A 23,562-nucleotide genomic window follows, 5' to 3' on the forward strand; every position below is an offset into this window, starting at 1 on the left:
TAACATTGTGAGAAACTGGCAAACTATTTTCCAAAGAAGATGTGCCATTTTACATTCTCACCAGGAATGTATGAGGGTTCCAATTTCTCCATATTCTCAGTAACACTTCTTTTTATCTCTTTCTTATTATAGCCATCTTAGTGCATATAAAGTGCCAAAAGAGATGATGATGCTATTTTGGAGGATCCAGAAAGGATTTTAATTAATTAGAGGAATTTAAAGAATAGAAAAAGAAAGAAAAATTAGGAGTTAAGCAATTAAAAAACAAGAATAATCAAAGATGACCCTACAGAAGTGAGCATGTGAGTGGGAAGAATAATGAAAAATAAACACTGTGACCAAGATTTAGGGAAATGAAACAATGATGTTGTCCATGAAGATATTTCAAAAGAGAAAAAGGAAGGATGTAACTCCCTACAGGGAGAGAAGTAAACCGAAATCATTGGTAACAGAATGCCTACATCAAAGTGGCATATCCCAGAAGGAGTATGTGGTATAAAAAAAATTTTTTTTAAATGGTGCAAGAACGAAGAACTCTGGGAAGAATGAAAAATAGAAGTCCTCCTTTTCAAAAGTGAGATTATGATAATGGCTATGTTAATAGAAATGAGGCCTTAAGATATAGATTTCTCTAAGTAGAAACCATAAATTACATCTTATTATACTGGAGGTTTCTTCAGGAATTCTCTCCCTGACTTTGCTGTAGAAGAAAACAGATATTTAGATCCCAACTCTTCTTTTAAACCAAAATATCAACTATAGCTCGAGTAAAATAGTAATTGCACAAAGTTTATTGCAACTTAGCTAAACCAGTGCTCCGTGTCTAATCTTTAGTGCTGAAGTTTGGAACACTATAGACTGAAACTTAGTTCTTTCACTAACATATTGCCTAGTACTTCAAAATCAACATATCCTAAATTAAACTTGCTGTCTTGGCAAACAGCTCTTTTTTCTAGTATTCTCTAGCTCAGTTACGGTTGCCACTATTAACCTAACTTCAATACCTGGGAATTAACTAAATACATTTCTCTTTCCTTAATCCCCTACATAAGCCCTGATTCTTCCTTCTGTCTATCAGTCTATTTTATTCAAAACAACCAAAGTGATTTTTTAACATAAATTGAATTATAAGAATCCATTGTTTAAAAGCTTCCTTTCACATTTATAATATAATTCAGACTAGACTTACAAGTTCCTCTGAAACCAGGCCAAATTATCTGCCTCCTCTCATATTATTCTCCACAAATTTATTATATTGCAGTTGCTTTTTCTTCGGAGGTATCTGGTTTATTTCTTGTTTGGTTTTGTTTTGTCTTTCATTCCTTTGTAAAGTGTTTTAAAATTTACGTGCAGTAAAATTCCATTTGGGGGGATACAGCCATATGAATTCTAAAATATGTATGGTTTCTTTTTTTAAAAAAAATTTTATTGGAGTATAGTTGATTTATAATGCTGTGTTAGTTTCTGCTGTACAGCAAAGTGAATCAGTTATACATATACATATATCCACTCTTTTTTAGATTCTTTTCGCATATAGGTCATTACAGAGTATTGAGTAGAGTTCCCTGTGCTATACAATAGGTCCTTATTTGTTATCTGTTTTATACATAGTAATGTGTATATGTCAATCCCAATCTCCCAGTTTGTCTCTCTCGCCCTTCCTCCCCAGTAACCATAAGTTTGTTTTCTACATCTGTGACTCTTTATGCTTTGTAAATTAGTTCATTTGTACCTTTTTTTAGATTCCACATATAAGCGATATCATATGATATTTGTCTTTCTCTGACTTACTTCACTTAGTATGATAATCTCTAGGTCCATCCATGTTGCTGCAAATGGCATTATTTCATTCTTTTTATGGCTGAGTAGTATTCCATTGTATATATGTACCACATCTTCTTTATCCAGTCCTCTGTTGATGGACACGTAGGTTGCTTCCATGTCTTGGCTATTATAAACAGGGCTGCAATGAACATTGGGGTGCATGTATCCTTTTGGATTATGGTTTTCTTCAGATGTATGTCCAATAGTGGGATTGCTGGATCATATGGTAGTTCTATTTTTAGTTTTTTAAGGAACCTCCATACTGTACTCCATAGTGGTTATATCAATTTACATTCCCACCAACAGTGCAAGAGGGTTACCTTTTCTCCACACCCTCTCCAGCATTTATTGTTTGTAGACTTTATGATGGTGGCCATTCTGACCTGTGTGAGGTGATACCTTATTGTAGTTTTGATTTGCATTTCTCTGATGATGAGTGATGTTGAGCATCTTTTCATGTGCTTTTTGGCCATCTGTATGTCTTCTTTGGAGAAATGTCTATTTAGATCTTCTGCCTATCTTATGATTGTGTTGTTCGTTTTTTTGACATAGAGCTGCATGAGCTGTTTGTATATTTTGGAGATTAATACCTTGTCAGTTTCTTTCTTTGCAAATATTTTTCCCCATTCTGTGGGTTGTCTTTTCATTTTGTTTATGGTTTCTTTTGCTGTGCAGAAGCTTTTCAGTTTACTTAGGTCTCATTTGTTTATTTTATTTTTAAAATTTATTTTATTTATTTTTGACGGTGTTGGGTCTTCATTGCTGCCTGTGGGCTTTCTCTAGTTGCGGAGAGTGGGGGCTACTCTTCGTTGCGGTGTGTGGGCTTCTCACTGCAGTGGCTTCTCTTGTTGCGGAGCACAGGCTCTAGGCGTGCAAGCTTCAGTAGTTGTGGTGCGCGGGCTCTAGAGCATAGGCTCAGTAGTTGTGGCATACAGGTTTAGTTGCTCCACGGCATGTGGGATCTTCCTGCACCAGGGCTCAAAACTGTGTCCCCTGCATTGACAGGTGGGTTCTTTTTTTTTTTTTTTTAACATCTTTATTGGAGTATAATTGCTTTACAGTGGTGTGTTAGTTTCTGCTTTATAACAAAGAGAATCAGTTATACATATACATATGTCCCCATATCTCTTCCCTCTTGCATCTCCCTACCTCCCACCCTCCCTATCCCACCCCTCTAGGTGGTCACAGAGCACCAAGCTGATCTCCCTGTGCTATGCGGCTGCTTCCCACTAGCTATCTCTTTTACGTTTGGTAGTATATATATGTCCATGCCACTGTCTCACTTTGTCCCAGCATACCCTTCCCCCTCCCCGTATCCTCAAGTCCATTCTCTAGTAGGTCTGCCTCTTTATTCCCATCTTGCCCCTAGGTTCTTTTGACCATTTTTTTTGTTTGTTTAGATTCCATATATATGTGTTAGCATACGGTATTTGTTTTTCTCTTTCTGACTTACTTCACTCTGTATGACAGTCTCTAGGCACATCGACCTCACTACAAATAACTCAGTTTCGTTCCTTTTTATGGCTGAGTAATATTCCATTGTATATGTATGCCACATCTTCTTTATCCATTCATCTGTTGATGGACACTTAACGTTGCTTCCATGTCCTGGCTATTGTAAATAGAGCTGCAATGAACATTTTGGTACATGACTCTTCTTGAATTACGGTTTTCTCAGGGTATATGCCCAGTAGTGGGATTGCTGGGTCGTATGGTAGTTCTATTTTTAGTTTTTAAGGAACCTCCATACTGTTCTCCATAGTGGCTGTATCAGTTTACATTCCCACCAACAGTGCAAGAGGGTTCCCTTTTCTCCACACTCTTGCCAGCATTTATTGTTTGTAGATTTTTTGATGATGGCCATTTTGACTGGTGTGAGATGATATCTCATTGTAGTTTTGATTTGCATTTCTCTAATGATTAATGATGTTGAGCATTCTTTTATGTGTTTGTTGGCAGTCTGTATATCTTCTTTGGAGAAATGTTTATTTAGGTTTTCTGCCCACTTTTGGATTGAGTTGTTTATTTTTTTGACATTGAGCTGCATGAGTTGCTTATATGTTTCAGAGATTAATTCTTTGTCAGTTGCTTCATTTGCAAATATATTCTCCCAATCTGAGGGTTGCCTTTTCATCTTGTTTATGGTTTCTTTTGCTGTGCAAAAGCTTTTAAGTTTCATTAGGTCCCATTTGTTTATTTTTGTTTTTATTTCCATTCCTCTAGGAGGTGGGTCAAAAAGGATCATGCTGTCATTTATGTCAGAGTGTTCTGCCTATGTTTTCCTCTAAGAGTTTGATGGCGTCTGGCCTTACATTTAGGTCTTTAATCCATTTGGAGTTTATTTTTGTGTATGGTGTTAGGGAGTGTTCTAATTTCATTCTTTTACATGTAGCTGTCCAGTTTTCCCAGCACCACTTATTGAAGAGGCTGGTTTTGCTCCACTGTATATTCTTGCCTCCTTTATCAAAGATAAGGTGGCCATATGTGTGTGAGCTTATCTCTGGGCTTTCTATCCTGTTCCATTGATCTATATTTCTGTTCTTGTACCCCTACCATACTCTTTTGACTACTGTAGCTTTGTAGTATAGTCTGAAGCCAGGGAGCCTGTTTCCTCCAGCTCCGTTTTTCTTTCTCAAGATTACTTTGGCTATTCGGGGTCTTTTGTGTTTCCATACAAATTGTGAAGTTTTTTGTTCTAGTTCTGTGAAAAATGCCAGTGGTAGTTTGATAGGGATTGCATTGAATCTGTAGATTGCTTTGGGTAGTAGAGTCATTTTCACAATGTTGATTCTTCCAATCTAAGAACATGGTATATCTCTCCACCTATTTGTATCATCTTTAATTTCTTTCATCAGTGCCTTATAATTTTTTGCCTACAGGTCTTTTTGTCTCCTTAGGTAGGTTTATTCCTAGATATTTTATTCTTTTTGTTGCAATGGTAAATGGGAGTGTTTCCTTAATTTCACTTTCAGATTTTTCATCATTAGTGTATAGGAATGCAGTAGATTTCTGTGCATTAATTTTGTATCCTGCTACTTTACCAAATTCATTGATTACCTCTAGTAGTGTTCTGGTAGCATCTGTAGGATTCTGTATGTATAGTATCATGTCATCTGCAAAGAGTGACAGCTTTACTTCTTCTTTTCTGATTTGGATTCCTTTTATTTCTTTTTCTTCTCTGATTGCTGTGGCTAAAACTTCCAAAACTATGTTGAATAATGGTGGTGAGAGTGGGCAGTCTTGTCTTGTTCCTGATCTTAGTGGAAATGGTTTCAGGTTTTCACCATTGAGGACGATGTTGGCTGTGGGTTTGTCATATATAGCCTTTATTATGTTGAGGAAAGTTCCCTCTATGCCTACTTTCTGGAGGATTTTTATCATAAATGGGTGTTGAATTTTGTTGAAAACTTTCTCTGCATCTATTGAGATGATCATATGGTTTTTCTCCTTCAGTTTGTTAATATGGTGTATCACATTGATTGATTTGCGTATATTGAAGAATCCTTGCATTCCTAGGGTAAACCCCACTTGATCATGGTGTATGATCCTTTTAATGTGCTGTTGGATTCTGTTTGCTAGTATTTTGTTGAGGGTTTTTGCATCTATGTTCATCAGTGATATTGGCCTGTAGTTTTCTTTCTTTGTGACATCTTTGTCTCGTTTTGGTATTCGAGTGATGGTGGCCTCGTAGAATGAATTTGGGAGTGTTCCTCCCTCTGCTATATTTTGGAAGAGTTTGAGAAGGATAGGTGTTAGCTCTTCTCTAAATGTTTGATAGAATTCGCCTGTGAAGCCATCTGGTCCTGGGCTTTTGTTTGTTGGAAGATTTTTAATCACAGTTTCAATTTCAGTGCTTGTGATTGGTCTGTTCATATTTTCTATTTCTTCCTGGTTCAGTCTCGGAAGGTTGTGCATTTCTAAGAATTTGTCCATTTCTTCCAGGTTGTCCACTGTATTGGCATATAGTTGCTTGTAGTAATCTCTCATCATCCTTTGTATTTCTGCAGTGTCAGTTGTTACTTCTCCTTTTTCATTTCTAATTCTATTGATTTGAGTCTTCTCCCTTTTTTTCTTGATGAGTCTGGCTAATGTTTTATCAATTTTGTTTATGTTCTCAAAGAACCAGCTTTTAGTTTTATTGATCTTTGTTGTCATTTCCTTCATTTCTTTTTCATTTATTTCTGATCTGATCTTTATGATTTCTTTCCTTCTGCTAACTTTGGGGGTTTTTTGTTCTTTCTCTAATTGCTTTAGGTGTAAGGTTAGGTTGTTTATTTGAGATGCTTCTTGTTTCTTAAGGTAGGCTTGTATAGCTGTAAACTTCCCTCTTAGAACTGCTTTTGCTGCATCCCATAGGTTTTGTGTCGTTGTGTTTTCATCGTCATTTGTTTCTAGGTACTTTTTGATTTCCTCTTTGATTTCTTCAGTGATCTCTTGGTTATTAAGTAGTGTGTTGTATAGCCTCCATATGTTTCTATTTCTTACAGATTTTTTCCTGTAATTGATATCTAGTCTCATAGCGTTGTGGTCAGGAGATACTTGATACAATTTCAGTTTTGTTAAATTTACCAAGGCTTTATTTGTGACCCAAGATATGCTCAATCCTGGAGAATGTTCCATGAGCAATTGAGAAGAATGTGTATTCTGTTGTTTTTGGATGGAATTTTCTATAAATATCAATTAAGTCCATCTTGTTTAATGTATTATTTAAAGCTTGTGTTTCCTTATTTCTTTTCATTTTGGATGATCTGTCCATTGGTGAAAGTGGGGTGTTAAAGTTCCCTACTATGATTATGTTACTGTCGATTTCCCCTTTTATGGCTGTTGGTGTTTGCCTTATGTATTGAGGTGCTTCTATGTTGGGTGCATAAATATTTACAATTGTTATATCTTCTTCTTGGATTGATCCCTTGATTATTATGTAGTGTCTTTCTTTGTCTCTTGTAATAGTCTTTGTTTTAAGTCTATTTTGTCTGATCTGAGAATTGCTACTCCAGCTTTCTTTTGATTTTCATTTGCATGGAATATGTTTTTCCATCCCCTCACTTTCAGTCTGTATGTGTCCCTAGGTCTGAAGTGGGTGTCTTGTATACAGCATATATATGGGTCTTGTTTTTGTATCCATTCAGCCAGTCTATGTCTTTTGGTTGGAGCATTTAATCCATTTACGTTCAAGGTAATTATCGATATGTATGTTCCTATTACCATATTCTTAACTGTTTTGGGTTTATTATTGTAGGTCTTTTCCTTCTCTTGTGTTTCCTGTCTAGAGAAGTTCCTTTAGCATTTGTTGTAAATCTGGTTTGGTGGTGCTGAGTTCTCTTAGCTTTTGCTTGTCTGTAAAGCTTTTAATTTCTCCATCAAATCTGGATGAGATCCTTGCTGGGTAATCTTGGTTGTAGGTTTTTCTCCTTCATCACTTTAAATATGTCCTGCCACTCCCTTCTGGCTTGCAGAGTTTCTGCTGAAAGATCAGCTGTTAACTTTATGGGGATTCCCTTATGTGTTACTTGTTGTTTTTCCCTTGCTGCTTTTAATATTTTTTCTTTGTATTTAATTTTTGATAGTTTGATTAATATGTGTGTTGGCGTGTTTCTCCTTGGATTTATCCTGTATGGGACCCTCTGTGCTTCCTGGACTTGATTAACTATTTCCTTTCCCATATTAGGGAAGTTTTCAACTATAATCTCTTCAAGTATTTTCTCAGTCCCTTTCTTTTTCTCTTCTTCTTCCGGGAACCCTATAATTCGAATGTTGGTGTGTTTAATGTTGTCCCAGAGGTCTCTGAGACTGTCCTCAATTCTTTTCATTCTTTTTTCTTTATTCTGCTCTGCAGTAGTTATTTCCACTATTTGATCTTCCAGGTCACTTATCCATTCTTCTGCCTCAGTTATTCTGCTACTGATCCCTCTAGAGAGTTTTTAATTGCATTTATTGTGTTGTTCACCTTTGTTTGTTTGCTCTTTAGTTCTTCTAGGTCCTTGTTAAACGTTTCTTGTATTTTCTCCATTCTGTTTCCAAGATTTTGGATCATCTTTGCTATCACTATTCTCAATTCTTTTTCAGGTTGACTGCCTATTTTCTCCTCATTTGTTAGGTTTGGTGGGTTTTTATCTTGCTCCTTCATCTGCTGTGTTTTTCTGTCTTTTCATTTTGCTTATCTTACTGTGTTTGGGGTCTCCTTTTCACAGGCTGCAGGTTCATAGTTCCCGTTGTTTTTGGTGTCTGTCCCCAGTGGCTAAGGTTGGTTCAGAGGGTGTGTAGGTTTCCTGGTGGAGGGGACCTAGTGCCTGTGTTCTGGTGGATGAGGCTTGATCTTGTCCTTCTGGTGGGTAGGTCCACGTCTTGTGATGTGTTTTGGGGTGTCTGTGGCCTTATTATGATTTTAGGCAGCCTCTCTGTGAATGGACGGGTCTCTGTTCCTGTCTTGCTAGTTGTTTGGCATAGGGTGTCCAGCACTGTAGCTTGCTGGTTGTTGAGTGAAACTGGGTCTTGGCGTTGAGATGGAGATCTCTGGGAGATATTACGTGGAGCTGGGAGGTCTCTTGTGGTCCAGTGTCCTGAACTTGGCTCTTCCACCTCAGTGGCACAGCTCTGACACCTAGCTGGAGCACCAAGAGCCTTTCATCCACAAGACTCAGAATAAAAGGGAGAAAAAATAGAAAGAAAGAAAGAAAGAAGATAAAATAAAGTTATTAAAATAAAAAATAATTATTAAGAAAAAAAACTTTAAAAAAAAAGGACAGACAGAACCATAGGACAAATGGTAAAAGCAAAGCTAGACAGACAAAATCACACAGAGAAGAATACACATACACACTCACAAAAAGAGAAAAGGGGGAAAAAATATATATCGTTGCTCCCAAAGTCTCCCTCCTCAATTTGGGATGATTCGTTGTCTATTCAGGTATTCCACAGATGCAGGGTACATCAAGTTGATTGTGGAGACTTAATCTGCTGCTCCTGAGGCTGCTGGGAGAGATTTCCCTTTCTCTTCTTTGTTTGCACAGCTCCCGGGGTTCAGGTTTGGATTTGCCCTTCCCGTGCCCCCCCCCACCCCCCCCCGCCCTGTGTAGGTCGCCTGAGGGCGTCTGTTCTTCGCTCAGACAGGGCGAGGTTAAAGGAGCAGCTGATTCGGGGGCTCAGGCTGGGGGGAGAGGGGGGTACGGATGCGGGGTGAGCCTGCGGCGGCAGAGGCCGGCATGACGTTGCACCAGCCAGAGGCGCGCCGTGCGTTCTCCCGGGGAAGTTGTCCCTGGATCCCGGGACACTGGCAGTGGCGGGCTGCACAGGCTCCCCGGAAGGGGGGTGTGGATAGTGACCTGTGCTCACACACAGGCTTCTTGGTGGCGGCAGCAACAGCCTTAGCGTCTCATGCCCGTCTCTGGGGTCCGCGCTGATAGCCGCGGCTCGTGCCCGTCTCTGGAGCTCCTTTAAGTGGCGCTCTTAATCCTCTCTCCTCGCGCACCAGGAAACAAAGAGGCAAGAAAAAGCCTCTTGTCTCTTAGGCAGCTCCTAGACCTTTTTTCCGGACTCCCTCCCGGCTAGCCGTGGCGCACTAACCCCCTTCAGGCTGTGTTCACACCGCCAACCCCAGTCCTCTCCCTGCGCTCCGACCGAAGCCCGAGCCTCAGCTCCCAGCCCCGCCCACCGCGGCAGGTGAGCAGACAAGCCTCTCGGCCTGGTGAGTGCCGGTCGGCCCTTATCCTCCCAGCGGGAACCTTCCCGCTTTGTCCCCCGCACCCCTGTTGCTGTGCTCTCCTCCGCGGCTCCGAAACTTCCCCCCTCCGCCACCCGTAGTCTCCGCCCGCGAAGGGGCTTCCTAGTGTGTGGAAACGTTTCCTCCTTCACGGCTCCCTCCCGCTGGTGCAGGTCCCGTCCCTATCCTTTTGTCTCTGTTTATTCTTTTTTCTTTTCCCTACCGAGGTACGTGGGGAGTTTCTTGCCTTTTGGGAGGTCTGAGGTCTTCTGCCAGCGTTCAGTAGGTGTTCTGTAGGAGTTGTTCCACGTGTAGATGTGTTTCTGATGTATCTGTGGGGAGGAAGGTGATCTCCGTATCTTACTCTTCCGCCATCTTGAAGCTCCTCTCTGTAGTTTCTTGTAATCATCAGCTCTATCAGGATATAGACCAGTTCCAGAATCTCAAAGAATCCTTCAGAGGGCCTCCTTTACAGTCAGGCTTTTTCCTCAGCCATAAACCCTGGCAACCACAGATTGGTACCCTGTCTCTATAGTTTTGCCTTTCCCAGAATGTCATATACATGGAATCATACAGTATGTAACCTCCTGAGACTGGTTTCTTTCCCTTAGCATACTGCATTTGAGATTTATTCAAGTTGGTTTTTTCCATCAATAGTCCATTTCATTTTTGTTGTTAAGTGGTATTCCATTGTATGAATATACTCAAGTTTGTTTATCCATCCACCCTTTGATAGATAAGAATTGTTATACTTTTCAGCAGCTATGAATAATGCTGCCGTGGACAAGGTACATACTTGTATAGGTTTTGTGCAGACATAAGTTTTCACTTCTTTAGGATAAATTTCTGGAAGTGGGATTGCTGAATCATATAGCAAATGTATGTTTATCTTTATAATAACTGCCACTATTTTTCAGAGTGACTATCATTTTGCCTTGCCACCAGCAAAGTATGAGGGTTTCAGTTGTTCCACATCCTCAGTGCTTGGTCTTGTCAGTATTTTTTATTATAGCCATTCAAATAGGTGTGTGGTGGTATCTTATGATTTTAATCTGCATTTCCCTAATGGCTAATGACATTGAATATCTTTTCATGTACTTATTAGCCACTTTTATCTTCCTTGGTTAAGTGTCTTTGCAGATTTTTTGCCTATTTTTTATTGTTTGTTTTCTTATTCTTGGGGTTGAGTATTCTTTATATGTCTGGATGTAAATCTTCTGCCAGAAGTGTGATTTGATATAATTTTCTCCCAGACTTTGACTTGTATTTTTGTTCTTTTAACAGTGTCTTTTGTGGAGAAAAACAAATGTTTTAATTTTGATAAAATCCAATGTATTCTTTTTTCTTTTATAAGTTATGCTTTTGGTGTCATATAAGAATTCTTTGCCTACTCAATGTCACATAGATTTCCTTCTAAGAGTTTTGTACTTTTACATTGTACATTTAAGTCTGTGATCCATTTCAGATATCTTTTGTTTATGAGTCTATGATCCATTTTAGTTATTGTTTATGATTGAGGTATAGGTCAAGGTTCATTATTTTGCATATGGATATCCAATTTTTACAGCCTTTGGAAAAGACTGGTCTTTCTCTTTTGAAATGCCTTTGCAGCTCTGTCAAAAATCCATTCACCATCAGGCTGCCAGTTCCAGGAAACACTACATAAACATACATCTCTCTTTATGTCCCATGGGTCTCAACTATAAAACCTGGATGATATGCATGGGCAACTATCTGGTAATTGTGAAAAGTAAGTATCATCAGGCAGATCAGGGAAGAACAGCAGAATTCAGAGCACCCTGAAATATTTGGAAGTTAACCATTTATTCCTCCAGTATCCCCTGGCTTGAGCCTCAATGCAGAAAACATCCTGGAAAAATACTCTAGTTCTGACTTGTGCTGTGGAAAAGGAAGCCCTTGAAGCTCAGAGAGTAGGGGAGATCCACCCCCCAATTTTCCTCTCTTTTTTAAATACTTACCCCCAATTCCAAACAGTCTTGAAGCAGGAACATTGGCTGCAGCAAAAACGGCCAGGAAGCTGCTAGAGCCAAATTTCCAAGGGTTGGGAATCTTCTACATAACGCGGAACTGTAGGTACAAGAGGGTCAATACAAATCCATTGCTTTTCCCTCTTCTCTGTCCTCCCAATGCAGAATGTGGCACAGTCACAGAAGCGGGTAGTTTCTGGCCAGAGGATGGAAAAGTGAAGCACAGAGAACCAGAAAAAGTCTGGGAAATAACAGAGAAAAGCCATCCCATAAAGTTGAACTTCTGGGATTTTCCCTGTGAGGCTGTTATCGTAATTAGTATACCAAAGAATTTGAGAAGCGGCTAATGGTTAGAACTCTGCCCAGGCCCCAGACTGAACCCACATGGCAGACTCAAATAGCACCGAAAAAGCTTTGGGTACATTGTAAGCGCAGCCTACAGATGTCTAAAGTAAAATATCTCTATAGAGAATATCAGCATTTTCTATAAGATACAAATAAGACCTCAGTCCCTCTGTAAATTTGATACAGCAGAAAGGGCTGTGATGGAAGTGCGCCATTCTTCAGTGTGGTTAGCAAGTCAAGGACTGTCTGTCAATATTTATTTATAGCTTTAAGAAAAACTTTATCGGGTGTTGGATCTGTTAACCATCCATATGGAGAAAAGTAACATTTGACTCCTACCTCATACTAATCATAAAAATAAATACCAGGAGAAAAGGAAAAACAATGAAGTATCATCTAGAAGGTAATATGAGAATTCTTCTTCACATCTTTAGAACTGGGAAAATTTCTTAAACAGACACACAAAGCACTTCAATAAAATTAGACTACAGTAAAACTAACAATTTTTGTTGTCAGAAGATGTCATTAACATTGTGAAAAGTCAAGCCATGCAGTAGTATAAAATATTCACAACCTATATAAAGGGTAAAGGCCTTATAGTCACAATATATAACTCATATAAATCAATAAAAAGCAGTCTTAAAACTCAACTCCCCGCCCCCAAAATGGCAAGAGACTTGAATAAGCACTTCACAAAAAAGGATAAGTGGCTAACAAAATATAAAAATGTGCTCCATTTAATTTTTATCAGGGAATGCAAATTATAAAACCACAATATAATACTATTTACTATTCACCCATTATAGTGGCTAAAAAGAACAAGATAGATGATATCAAATGTTGGAGCGGATGTGGAACTCTAGACACTTCTGGTGGTCTAGAAGTTGGTGCAACAACTTTGAAAACAATTTGACTGTATTCTAAAGTTGAGCTTACCCATACTCTGTGATCCAACAATTCCATTCCATCAAAGGTCATGTTAAGCATATTTATAGCAGTGTGTTTTAAGTAGCCAAAACCTTGGAATAACCCAGATACCTAAAAATAATAGAATATGGGGCAATGAAAAGAACAAACTAATCCTAAAAGAACAATATGGATGGCATTCACTAACATAGTTTTGAACAAAAGAAGCTAGAAACAAAAGAATGAATATTTTAGGATTCCATTTGTGTAAAGTTCAGAAATAGACAGAAACACACTATGGTGTTAAAAATCATTATGCTAGTGACCTCTGATGAATAGGGATGGGCAAAGTACTATTTCTTTACTGGGGTGGTGGTTACATGGGTATATTTTCTTTGCGATAATTCATTGAGCTGTATACTTATGATTTCTCTATGTGTGTTATGCATTAGTGCTTTAGGAAAGCTTTTTAAGAAGAGCATTTACTACTTTAAAAATATTAAGGGAATTTTGTAATTGAAACTTTTATCCTGACTACATGGTTTCAAAAGGTATGCTTTAAATAAAAGTTGAATGTAGAAAAGAGCACTGTATACATTGACCTTTATAATTTTTGGTGGAAGTTTGTGAGATTAAGGTTTTATCCAGGTACATGATTTGTAACAGGAGTAATTAACCAGGAAGGTCTTCCTTACTATATGTTCCTTGCCTTTTTAATACTTTGCCAAAGAGGCTTTAGAGCACTCTATTTTCTGTAAAATATTTCAAGAAAGGATTGAAGAGTTATCAAATGTGCTCTTTAGATTTGTAAATCTGTTACCAGTTTTGGGGAGGTTCATTTAGGTGTTTTTCTATGAATTTTACATAAATGATAGCAGAAGTACATTTTATGGAGTCTTTCCCAGCCTTCATTTAACTGCTTCCATGTGGCTATGCAGTGAGGATTCAATTTGGGAGGAATTGATCCCTCACCAGCTTCATGGATGGGCTAAAGCCAGTAAGTGCATACCCTTCAATTCGCCAAGTGATTGGCGAAGAGTGGGCATGTATAATGGTATGTGATAGAAGTCTGGAACTGCGGCATTCGTTTTTGTATCTAAGGGAAAAACAAGCCTGAGAATAAAGCTGAGGCACAACAGAGTGTATGTCAGAAAACAGAAAGAAATGTAGCCAGGGCCCTGACCAGAACAAACCTGGGAGTTATTCTTCCTTTTGACTTTGGGGAGTGTCTTAGTCTGCTCAGGCTACCGTAAACAACTAACACAGACTGAGTGACTTTAACAACAGAAAGTTTATAATCTCACAGTTTTGGAGACTGGGAAGTCTAAGATCTGAGTGCCAGCATGGTTTGCTTCTGGTGAGAGCTTTCTTCTTGGCCTGTAGATGACCGCCTTCTTGGTGTATGTTCACGTGGCCTTTTCTCGGTTCAAGTGCTTGGGGAGAGAGCACAAGCTCTCTGGTGTTTCTTCTTATGAGGACACTAATTCTGCTGGCTCAGGGCTCTACCATTATGACCTCATTCAACTTTAGTTACATCCAAATTTCCTATCTCTAAGTATGATCACATTGGGGGTTAGGGCTTCAACATACAACTTTTGGAGGAACATTTGTAGCATTCTGCCTCTAGCCCCCTAAATCATGTCTTTATTGCATGCAAAGTACATTTATTTCATCCCAGCAATCCCAAAAGGCTTAATTCATTCCAGAATCAACACTAAAGTCTGAAGTCTCATCTGAATATCGTCTAAATCAGATATGGGTGAGATTTGGGGTACAAGTTAACCCAAGGCAAAATTCCTCTCTAGTTGTGAGCCTGTGAAACCAGGCAAATTATGTGATTCCAAAATACCACGGTGGTATAGGCATAGAATAGATATTCCCATTTCAAAAGGAAGAAAAGTAAAGGAAGAAAGGGGCGATGGGTCCCAAGGAAGGCTAATCCCATCAAACTTAAAGATTTGAGAATAACCCTCCTTGGTTCAGTGCTCTACTTCCAGGTCCCCTGAGGTGGCAACGCCACCCCATAGCTGTGTGGTACGGCCCTGCCACGTTAGCTTGGCAAGGTGGCCCTGGTGCTGCAGCACTGTGCTGCAGCCTTGGTGCCAAGGCTCTTGGCAGGGGTATCCTGGTCCTGTAAAACCCAAGAGGCTCCACCCTTTGAAACTGAGGAGGATCCATCCTTGCCCCCTGGGCCTGTGGTGGGAGTGGGAGCCCGAAAGGTCTCTGATGCCCTTCTGGGTCGTTCTTCCCTTTTCTTAAAGGATAAAGCCTGCTTCCAACTGAACAGCTCTATGTTCCCATCCCATAGAATCCAAGAAGCCTGAAAACCTTCTTTCATTCCATCTTGTTTTCTCTGTACCCTTTAGTTTAAACTCTTGGTGTCTCTGCTGGTATAATCCCATATCTATTCCTATAATAGTATATTATTAGAAGAATATTTTCTTTTTATTACTTTTTATTACCAGCCTAATATGAATTTACATAGAAAGCATAACAAACTCCTAAAGTGTATATCTCCTCTTCTCAAGGAGGTAAAATCGTGAAAACTGATAAATTTTATACTGGCTTCCTCTATCATTATAAAAGTGACACTCTTCACTTGTATCATGAAATTTAGATCAGAAAGAATTTAAGTTCCCTGTGGAGAAATTCAGCAAGTCTTCACTGTCCTAAACTGAATCTTGATCATGTAACTATTTTGGGGGGAGAATATTGTGAATTACAAATTGTCAAATTAGAATACTTTTTGGTATTTAGGTTACGTTTAATTATTAAATGTAAATGAATTTTGGTATGTGTACTGTTGTCTACTGCTGCAGACACTGTGAGAGAAACAGTTGGCAAGATACGGTATCTGACTGAATATAAGGGATGATAAAATTGAATGTGTTTTTACATTTTACCTGGAAAGTAATGGTGAGACAAGAAGTCAGCAGAAAGGGGAGAACTTGCAATTTAAGACTTTTGTAACTTAGGCAATTTATGTAAACTCTCCATGACCTCAACTTCCTCATCTTTTAAATGAGTGCATAACAGAATACACAGTATATCATGTGCGATTGTGGTAATGATAGAATTAATGCATGTAAAACATATAACACAGCACTTGGTACATATTACTCAATAGATATTAGTTACTTTTATTATGAATGTTACTCAGGAGTAGTTTGGACATGGCAGATTTGAGGTGATATTTATCTCTCTTGTTAAAATTCTTAAGGTATTATGGTAAGACTTAAATTCAGATAAATGGATCCTTGGACTATATATAAAGTATCGATTCTCACTACTATATTTCAACAGTTGCATTGTTAACCTGGATATAACAAGGGAAGTGTAACTGCTGTGGCAGTAATTCAGACTAGAACAGGGTTTCGGCACTATTGGCAGGTTGGCTGGGAAAATCTTTGTTGTGGGGAGGAGGACTGACCTCTATATTGTACCATATTTACCAGCATCCCACTTGATGTCCACCAAGTGGTGACAACCAAAAATGTCTCCAGCCACTGCCAAATGTCCCTGGAGGGCAAAACTCTCCTGACTGAGAACCAGTGGACTAGAAGGAATCATGTAAGAAGAGTCTTCAAATATATAAAGAAGTATTAGAATACAGAAAAAGGAAATGGCTGATTCAGTGTAACCCAGAGACAGAAGCAGCACTGATTAATAAAAGTTAGAAAGACAGCTTAACAGAAAATTTTCATAGTTTGAGCTAGCTAAAAATAAAATGCACCAACTTATGAGCCAGCAGAAGCTACTATGTGTATTTAATTAGGAACCGGATCACTATCAGAGTTGTGCTGGGAATTTCTTTCCTGGGGGGGAGTCTGAACTAAACAATGTCATCGATCTCTTCTAATGATAAGATGCTCTCATTTTGTCAGGTTAAATGACTTATATTTGGAAATGATTCCAAATGATTTCATAGTTGAAGCCATGAGGATAACTGAGCTCTTTTTCTGAGAGCAAGAATAGATAATAGCATGGTCTTGTGAATGAATTTTCAGGAATGTCCATAATTTAAAACAAGGAATCAGGAATGCAGTCTACTTTCACTGACTCCGTAGTGTGTCAAGAAGGATGAAGGAAGCCAAGAAAATAAAGTGTTCAGAAGGGTTTTAAAGGATGGATGGTTGGTATTGTCAATTGAGAAGTAAAAGACAGTTGATAGAGAAAAGACTAGTTTATTTAATTTTTAGAAAGTCATGATGAAGTACCCACTAAAATGTTGCATAGTATATAAACATTAATGTTAACATTTTTATTAGTATACAAATTGGATACCAAATTATAAGACGTTAAATAAGACTAGGTTATGAGGAAATTGACATGGAAGTGGCTACAAGGACCACTTGCTCAACAAACAGGAGGAAGCTACAGGGTTAATAAAATAGGGCTATTGTTTTTTACTTTTTAGGTGATGTGGGACTTGAGCACTTCTGAAAATTTAAATTTAGATGAAATAGAATGAGTTTATAAATACTAGAGGGAAAGATAATTATGTAAAAAGCAGTAAGGTACCTCAGTGGTTGATACTGGGGAATATGGAAAACAACTGTTATGACATAGTGTGCAAGCTCAGAGTTCAGAGTTCCCAACAGATGGGAAGGAAAGAGTCTGAGGCTTATGAGGCTCGTTTTGAATTTTGGCTCTACCACTTAAACTCCCTGTGTGACTATAAGCAGTTTACTTTGAACTTTTCTGAGCATTGGATTCTTCTTTTCTAAAATAAGAATAATATATCCTATCTGGAAATGTTCGTATAAAACTAAACCCAGTCATCAGTGTGATGTATCTAGCACAGTATCTGGAATGTGTTCAGCACTCAGTGGGTGAGTGCTAGAATTATCAGTGTCATTGCCAGCATCATTGATAGATATTCTAAGATTTCTTTAAGTGAGGCAAGGAGAAAAAATATATTAAGGATTTGACAAGAGTAGAAAGTGTCAACATTTACACTGCTTATGAGTGAATCAATTGATGAGTACAAGGATGATCAGTTAAGGGTGAAGACCAGGTTTTTGGTAGTGGTCAGTGACCAGTGAATTTATAGTGGCACTGTTCTGCTCATTTCTGGGTCTTTTCATGGCATAATCTTTGACCACAGAGCAAAGGAAGGGAAAAAAAACAGTAATGCATGGTTGGGATTGGTTAACCAGATTCACATAAATCTGTTATTTTGAGATTTGTCAGTCTCAAATTACTGCTAAAAAAGTATCCTCTTTTACATAGTCTATCGCATATGGTACTTAATACATATTGACCACATGTATATACATTGTAATTGAATTATTTCTTAATTTAAATGTTAGCATATATAAGGGATTCTCAACTTCTGTAGAACTGACATTTTGGACAGAATAATTCTTTGTCATTGGGGGCAGTCCTGTGCATTGCAGGATGTTTAGCAGCATCCCTGGCTACACTCACTAGACGCAAGTTGCACTTCTCTCCCAGTGTGATAATCAAACATGTATCTAGACATAGTCAAATGTCCCAGTGGTGGGATGGGTGGGAGGGCTAAATCACCTTCAGTTGAGAACTACAGGAATAGTCTCAGATATAAGATAGTTGCTAATAAAGGTAAAATGAATAAATGTGTGATATTTAAATTTATAAAATTGCCAGATTTTATGACTCAATAGCAATTCTAAAAAAATTTATTGCTGTATAAACCCAACAGAATTATAAAGTTACATTCCTTCTGACAGAGAAAATCTGAAAGATAGACTATAATATATATTAAAGAATATAAATAATTTTTCTACCTGTGTACTTTGCTTTTACTTGAGAATGTTTTACAAACTTCTAATTTATCTGTTTTGCTTGAATATTTACCAAGGCAAAGTGATTATTTCTATATATTTTTAAATCCTCTACATATTCTTTTATCATTTCATGACACATTGCAAGTGTTTTAAGCAAAAATTATTTGTGTTTTATTTTCTAGTTGTTTTTTATCCTTATTACTGGTGGCCGCTGTGGTGTGGAAGATCAAACAAACATGTTGGGCTTCTCGACGGAGAGAGGTAACAGTGATATTACTTAATCTTTAGTTTAAAGAGTCAAGCAGACATATGGATCTGTATTCCTTAATTGACATCCTCCTTTCAAATAGAGATTTTCAAATCAGTTTCATTTATTAAGATTGAGCAAGTCAATCTAGTATTTTTTAAGCTTTAGAGCAAAATTTGCCACTGTCATTTTAAATCAGTATCTGTAGAAGCATTGGTTAGTTGCAGTTTTTTTAAAATAGTGTTAGAATTTATAGTGGATACCAATATTAATTTTGTTGATTAAATAACCTGCAATCTCTTTAATTTAGGTAGTTATACTATAAAAAGATTATTTTTATAACTTACAATTTAAAAGAATATTCTGAGTAATAAATATTAATTTTTGGTTTGTATCTTGTAGAATTCTTTTTTTTGGTAATCAGATCTTTTTCATGGGTATCTGATAATCCAAGTATGTTTGAATTATACCTCAATTTGATACATTTCTATATCAGAATTAATCATGTGTGTCCCTTATAATCTTAAAATTGATAAAAACAGTAATACAGAACAGCAGCGGATGATGTAAATATATTATACAAATATAGTTTCCTAACTTTGTATGTATTAGTTAATTGAAAGGAACAAAGAAATATAATAATATGAGGATCCTAAATGTACAGCAGATTTATTGTTCTATACCTCATATAATGAAAAAGCGTTTCTGTTTTTATTAATATTATTATATTCTATTACTTTTTATTTTTTATATATTTATTTATTTATTTTTGGCTGCATTGGGTCTTTGTTGCTGTGCACGGGCTCTCTCTGGTTGCGACGAGCGGGGGCTACTCTTCATTGCGGTGCGTGGGCTTCAGTAGTTGTGATGTGCGGGCTTCAGTAGTTGTGGCTCGTGGGCTCTAGAGTGCAGGCTCAGTAGTTGTGGTGCACGGGCTTAGTTGCTGTGCGACATGTGGGATCTTCCCGGACCAGGGCTTGAAGCCGTGTCCCCTGCATTGGCAGACGGATTCTTAACCACTGTGCCACCAGAGAAGTCCATCTATTGCTATTAATATTATTAGCATTCTATTTGCTGTTGCATTTCCCAGTATATTTTTATACGTTTAATTTTGTGAAACAATGTATAGCAGAGATATAATTACTTACCTTCTTGTTTTCCACATATAAGAAGATTATATTTAAAAACAATCCAGAATATTCCAAATTATAGAATTAGTAAATGACATGAGTTCTTCTTAATTATTCTCCTATTTTCAAACATCCAGTGCCTACCTATAATGTATTTGCGAACTTGACACCACTCCCCTGCAAATAAATTACTTACCCTAATTCTCTCCACCTCTCTGATTTTCTGTACATGGGCAGTGCAACATCAGTGAGAATTTACTTGGTATGGTCCTATGATAAAATGTAATCCAATTTGAAAGGAATTTAAAAAATATTAATATATAAATATGTTGCAAAAAGTGGAATTCTGTGTGGAGATAAACAATCTTCTACACATGCTAGACAATCTATTAAGGTAAAAGTATGGATTCAGGAAGGAAAAAACAAGTGGTGGTCAGGCAGTATGAAAACATTCCATAATGGAGTAGAGCAAGTGACTGTTTATGCCTCTTATCATTAGAAAAGAAGTTAGGCTCAATCAGGGAGCCTGGGTTCTCACTTCATTATGACTAGCAATGTTTAAATATCTGATTTCTAAAGTTTATAAAATGTAACTGTATAAAGATAGAATTGTGAAAACATCTGTGTACAACTCTGCCATTAACTAGGTGGGTAAGCAGTCTAATTGAATTCAGTTTCCTCTGAAGAGAGGCGTCGTACTATATAACTTATTCTCAGTTTGAGGTTCCTAGAGCTCTAGGAATGTTTATATGTAATGACTAAAGTTTAGAAACTATTAAATATTTGAGAAAAATAATGGGAATTGTTCATTTAACTATGAAACTTTCACACTTTTCAAAATGACAAATTGCTTTTGGTTAATATATCACCTCAGTGTAGTATGTAGTTTATTGCATATTATCAGAAGCTCTGGCCAGCTGATATTACTTTAATTTTTAAAATACAAATATGAATTTATTTTTTGATTAGAAGTCAAAATCTAAGTATGTGTTGCACACGTGAGAATGGAGGAAAAATAGGAAGGAAGGAAGAACTAGATTAGGGACCTCTGGGCCAGTTCTAATCTGTGGTTCTAAATGTTACTATGTCCTCTTGATAATCCTCAATTTAATGTCCTTCTTTCCAAGTCTTCCAGGTAATGAATCTTTGTTAAAGAATATAATAATATTTGCATTTAATTTACTTCCTCTACCAAAATACAAAATCTGTCCTGTTGAGAGGTCATGTCATGTTACAATATCATGTTAAAAAATATTATGGGGAATTTTATCATTTTTAATTTTATTAAATCTTTTAAATACAAATTTCTAAATGTCTTAGAAACCATTCATATGTTGATGCCCAAAGTAAAGTTGATATTATTTTGATGGCTACCAGACATCTATTTAGCTAATAATTTTTATATTATTAAAAGATTGTCATTTTGGTTTTAGAGACCCAATGACTTTTAACTACACAGTTGTAGCTAATATGATAATCCCATTTATAGACTTTATGTAAATGGGGCAAAAATGTGTTTTTATCTCTCTTTATTCAGTTTTAACTATTAGATTAACACTAATATTCCCCAAAGGAAAATACCTCAATATTTTTTCTTTATATGGAGATGTTACTTTCTCCAAAGCATTAAGACATCAATTATTGTAAACCTCAGAGGACCCCTATGAGTAGTAGAATGACAGTTTATCTTTAACAGTAAATGAAGGTTATTTAAAGGATTCTTCCTTCTTGGTATTTCTGTAATTTTGTTATAGGAATTGTATTACTTGCTTTTCTGAATATAAGGACTGTTATAAAATGAAAATAATCTTTAGACATTTAAAAAATATATTGTGTTAATTAAACCAGACATATTGCTTTTTTGTTTTTAACTGTTCGAAGGTTTGGGTCTCATAAACACACACGTACATTTTTTTGTGTTATAATTTTAATATCAGAAGCCCATTAATAATGTTATGCCTTTGAATAATACCCCTTGAATTCAGGGGCTCTTAAAAACACAAAAATGAAACTATAAAGGACCTTAATTTTAATGTTACCTCTTCATATGGGAGCTCGAAACCCATTTCTGTGATAACCCTATTAAAAATAAGAAAGTTTCGTGTGCATGTGTGTGGAGGGGATGCTGTGCTAATTAATGGAAACAATAAGTGGACATTGATCAATGGAAATATTATAAAATATGAGAAGGATGAGTTTATTTTTATAGCTTATGCTTGTTACAGAGGTCTTGAAAACCTTGAGATTCAAAGGCACCTTGAAGTTTAGATAAATAGAGCCATTACATTACAAAAACGTTTGTTAGAGCCAGGTATATATTAAAAGGAGACTTTTTTTTTTTTTTTTTTTTGCGGTACGCGGGCCTCTCACGGTTGTGGCCTCTCCCGCTGCGGAGCACAGGCTCCAGACGCGCAGGCTCAGCGGCCATGGCTCACGGGCCCTGCCTCTCCGCGGCATGTGGGATCTTCCCAGACCGGGGCATGAACCGGTGTCCCCTGCATCGGCAGGCGGACTCTCAACCACTGCGCCACCAGGGAAGCCCAAAAGGAGACTTTTTAAATAGCATCGTCATACTCAATAATTTTCATGTTTAAACTAAAATATGTGTTTTTAATAGGTATTAAAGGCACAAACCCATTAAAATTTTATAATTACTCCTTGCAATAAAGGTATTTAATCTTATATTTGACTAACATAAGTGGAAATATCATGCATATCTTAATAGTTATAAGAAGTTAATTTTTTCAGTTAACAACATTTATTCCCATGTATTTTGGATGGTTTAACTGCAGTATGCCTCCATTAAAATCTAACTGGAAAATCTGTAGAATAATAGATCCCATAAGCAAAGGTAAGGTTATATTAATCAACTTCATATTACTAGTGGGTTTGTGTATTTGAATGATTATATTTCCTGTACCAGGAACTTTTATTTCTTTTATTCTCTTTACAGTTCTTTAAAGAATAAAAAATATATTAATATAGATCGTTACCACATTATTTGCTTATACTTCATAGTATAGTATGCATCTCTAATGCTTAAAAATCAATAAGAACAATATTGTCTGGGATAAGTCAATGTCCAATGAGTAACTGATCTTGTGTTCATGATGCTCTATTTTCCTGCACATTTCACAGTCACGCAGCATAAAACCTAACTTTGAATTTAACATAATCAACCTGAAGTTTGAGTTAAAAATAATAAACTAAACCCCATAAAAAGTAGCTCTGAGTGACAAACTGCTTTTCTTAAGGCAAGCAGATTAACTCTTTCCTCTGTTTCATGGGCATAAAAAAACAGAAAAGAATTAATATCATTAAGTTATGCTTTACTAAGGAAATGCCATGAGTCAACAATTTATGATAAAAATCATCTCTGAGAGTCTAAATTTGTGGTAAATGGGTTCTCATCTAAATATTATTAATGTAATGCATCATTGTTTACAAAGTAAGTTACTGTACCTCTTTAGAAATACACCCAACTTATTTAGAGAGAGGAGAGTGGGCACAGAGTGAAGAGAGTAATGAGAAAATGTTACTTTGGGTGGAAAAATTAAAATTAATTTAGGTACTGTATGAAACTTCTTGTACAATTTCTTAGTAATTTAAGAATCTGTATTTTATTTTTAATGGTCAAAATTGCAATATCTAGATA

At 37.0% G+C, this 23,562-nt stretch overlaps 1 protein-coding gene across 4 annotated transcripts in view; it reads left to right on the top strand.

Moving 5' to 3' along the window:
• The window catches only part of ATRNL1 (attractin like 1), a 679,361-nt gene that overhangs the window by 285,276 nt on the left and 370,523 nt on the right, over nucleotides 1-23,562 (top strand). For all 4 annotated transcript variants that reach the window (XM_029245362.1, XM_029245365.1, XM_029245364.1 and 1 more), the window contains one exon: nucleotides 18,713-18,791. In XM_029245362.1, the coding sequence (XP_029101195.1) occupies nucleotides 18,713-18,791 (79 nt within the window). The remainder of the gene's footprint in view (nucleotides 1-18,712; nucleotides 18,792-23,562) is intronic.

This window comes from Monodon monoceros, unplaced genomic scaffold, assembly GCF_005190385.1.
Source record: "Monodon monoceros isolate NGI ecotype Baffin Bay Population unplaced genomic scaffold, NGI_Narwhal_1 Super_Scaffold_4, whole genome shotgun sequence".
NCBI classification, from domain to species: domain Eukaryota; kingdom Metazoa; phylum Chordata; class Mammalia; order Artiodactyla; family Monodontidae; genus Monodon; species Monodon monoceros.